The following is a 2,771-nucleotide window of genomic DNA, read 5'->3' on the forward strand; positions in this document are numbered from 1 at the left end:
ATATATTACAAGAATCCCATTTCCACATTGTGTAATTCAATTCTTACAGCCAACTGCATTTTAATTACAATTCCAAATAAAACATTACAACTCTAAAACGCAATAAAATTGAAAGCTCAAAAAGTACTTGTATGTACATATAGCACGAACATGTGTGTGAGAGAAGGTCACCCACTCCATGGCACAATTGGCTCATTACATCTCCTCCAAGCGCTACGCTAATCACAAGCTGGTGACAATACTATGATGATGATGGCCACGTGTTGTAAACCACCACACCTAACAATCAACCTCCACCTCCAATTCTATTTCTTAGTAGTTGTGATCCTCCAATTCCATTTCTTCCTCCATGGGCGAGTAAGGTGGGTAGGTAAGATGGTGTTAAACAAAAGGAAGAAGGGTTAGGAACTATAGGGTGCGGTTGTTGTTTCTGATCTGAGACGGTGAAAACGTTTTGCGATCACGAAGCACGCCCCCTCGCCATCTCTCTTTTCTTACTATAAGTAATATACACGCATAACTACATTCTCACGCACACAGAGTCGGAGGCCCAGCCCTTGCACGCAGGTCTCCACCTCCTCCTCTCCAGCCTGTTGCTCGTCTTCCTCACCCCTCAGCCCCTACTTGCACCACTTCTTCCACCATGAGAGAATGCATCTCCATCCACATTGGCCAAGCTGGCATCCAGATGGGCAACGCCTGCTGGGAGCTTTACTGCCTCGAACATGGCATTCAGGTTCTTATCGCCGGAACACATCGTTGTTGTAGGCGCGTGTATACACACACGTGTATGTGAGTGTGTATGTGTGAGAGAGAGAGACAGAGAGAAAGATAAAGAGAAAAGGAGCGTGTGAGGAAGGTCTGTGAGGGAGAGAGATCGTTGGATTTTGTTTGCATCAACCCATCGAATAATCACTACTTTCTGCTACTTTGCTTCTCAGCCGGATGGCCAAATGCCCAGCGATAAAACAGTGGGAGGGGGTGACGATGCTTTCAATACCTTCTTCAGCGAAACCGGAGCCGGGAAGCACGTTCCCAGAGCTGTCTTCCTCGACTTGGAACCCACTGTCATAGATGAAGTTCGCACTGGCACCTACCGCCAGCTCTTCCACCCAGAGCAACTAATCAGCGGAAAAGAGGATGCCGCTAACAATTTTGCTCGAGGCCATTATACTAGTAATCTTCTGTCCTCAGCTAGCACCTGCAACATTCTTAAATTTCAAGTCCAGTTGCAAGATTTCCATATACCTCTGGGCTTCTGTATTCTTCGACATCGACCATTGCTTTCGTTGATTTTGTAGTCGGGAAAGAGATAGTGGATCTCTGCCTAGATCGCATCCGAAAGTTGGCGGACAATTGTACCGGACTACAAGGTTTTCTTGTGTTCCACGCTGTGGGCGGAGGTACTGGCTCAGGACTAGGGTCTTTGCTGCTCGAACGTCTATCAGTAGACTATGGCAAGAAATCCAAACTCGGATTCACTGTCTATCCGTCCCCGCAAGTCTCTAACGCTGTCGTAGAGCCTTATAACAGCGTTCTCTCCACTCACTCGCTATTGGAGCATACCGATGTTGCTGTGATGCTTGACAATGAAGCCATCTACGATATCTGCCGTCGCTCCCTCGATATTGAGCGACCCACTTATACGAATCTGAACCGCCTCATTTCTCAGGTACTACTCAACACCCGTAGAAGAAATCTGAAGGATTTACTATCTGAAACAATGCCTTGAAATTGCTGTTACGACTTTAAAAATCGCAATGCCTGAAACTGCAGGTCATATCATCCTTGACTGCATCTCTACGGTTCGATGGAGCGCTCAACGTAGATATTACAGAATTCCAAACTAATCTTGTGCCATACCCTCGAATCCATTTCATGCTCTCCTCCTATGCGCCAGTCATCTCCGCCGAAAAGGCCTACCACGAGCAGCTGTCGGTGGCAGAGATTACCAACAGCGCATTCGAACCGGCGTCCATGATGGCTAAGTGCGATCCGCGCCACGGTAAGTACATGGCGTGCTGTATGATGTATCGTGGAGATGTGGTACCAAAGGACGTGAATGCATCGGTAGGAACCATCAAGACAAAGCGGACCATCCAATTCGTGGACTGGTGCCCAACGGGCTTCAAGTGTGGCATAAATTACCAGCCACCAACAGTGGTGCCAGGAGGCGATCTGGCCAAGGTTCAGAGAGCGGTGTGCATGATCTCCAACTCTACAAGCATAGCGGAAGTATTCTCGAGGCTTGACCACAAGTTTGATCTAATGTACGCAAAGAGAGCATTTGTGCACTGGTATGTGGGAGAAGGCATGGAAGAGGGGGAGTTTTCTGAGGCACGAGAGGATCTTGCAGCGCTGGAGAAAGATTTCGAGGAAGTAGGTGCAGACTCTACGGAAGGTGACGGAGAAGACGAAGGAGAAGAATACTAGCTTAAGGACGACTACGTACTTTACGCTCTGCAGTTAGTTCATGACAATTTTTTTCAATCTTCTTCGCCATTCATAGTCTTCCATATAATATACACCACTTCCACGTGATTTTCTTTTCGAATAAAAGCTTTGAAGACGACCCGTGCAATAGATTCATTCGCTTTTTGTACAAAAATCTGTAAGAATGCTTCACTTAGGTTGTTGATTGCACAATTAACATCTCTTCACACTTTGTACATGATTATAAGTGGATAGCACTCCATAATGAAGCATGGGTGAGGCTCTTCTAAAATTAGTAGCTTCAAGAATGGTAATTAAGATACTTAGCCATACAGATA

General features: G+C 46.3%; 1 protein-coding gene across 1 annotated transcript; it reads left to right on the forward strand.

Moving 5' to 3' along the window:
- Window positions 1–643: 643 nt before the first annotated feature.
- LOC147886912 (tubulin alpha chain-like) lies at window positions 644–2,433 on the forward strand. Its single transcript, XM_087394127.1, has 4 exons — window positions 644–736; window positions 942–1,176; window positions 1,302–1,672; window positions 1,777–2,433. Exons 1-4 carry the CDS (start codon window positions 644–646, stop codon window positions 2,431–2,433), a joined length of 1,356 nt encoding a protein of 451 aa, XP_087250253.1.
- Window positions 2,434–2,771: the final 338 nt, after the last annotated feature.

Source organism: Dipteris shenzhenensis, chromosome 23, assembly GCF_047967505.1.
Source record: "Dipteris shenzhenensis isolate YYH24624 ecotype China chromosome 23, Dip_SZ_1.0, whole genome shotgun sequence".
Classification (NCBI taxonomy): Eukaryota; Viridiplantae; Streptophyta; class Polypodiopsida; order Gleicheniales; family Dipteridaceae; genus Dipteris; species Dipteris shenzhenensis.

Excerpts from the sequence above, each read along its gene's own strand:
- LOC147886912 (XM_087394127.1), top strand. The coding sequence starts at position 644 with ATGAGAGAATGCATCTCCATCCACATTGGCCAAGCTGGCATCCAGATG. Across the intron at positions 1,177-1,301 it reads TGCTCGAGGCCATTATACTA|TCGGGAAAGAGATAGTGGAT; the intron begins GTAATCTTCTGT and ends TTGATTTTGTAG. Across the intron at positions 1,673-1,776 it reads TGAACCGCCTCATTTCTCAG|GTCATATCATCCTTGACTGC; the intron begins GTACTACTCAAC and ends CTGAAACTGCAG.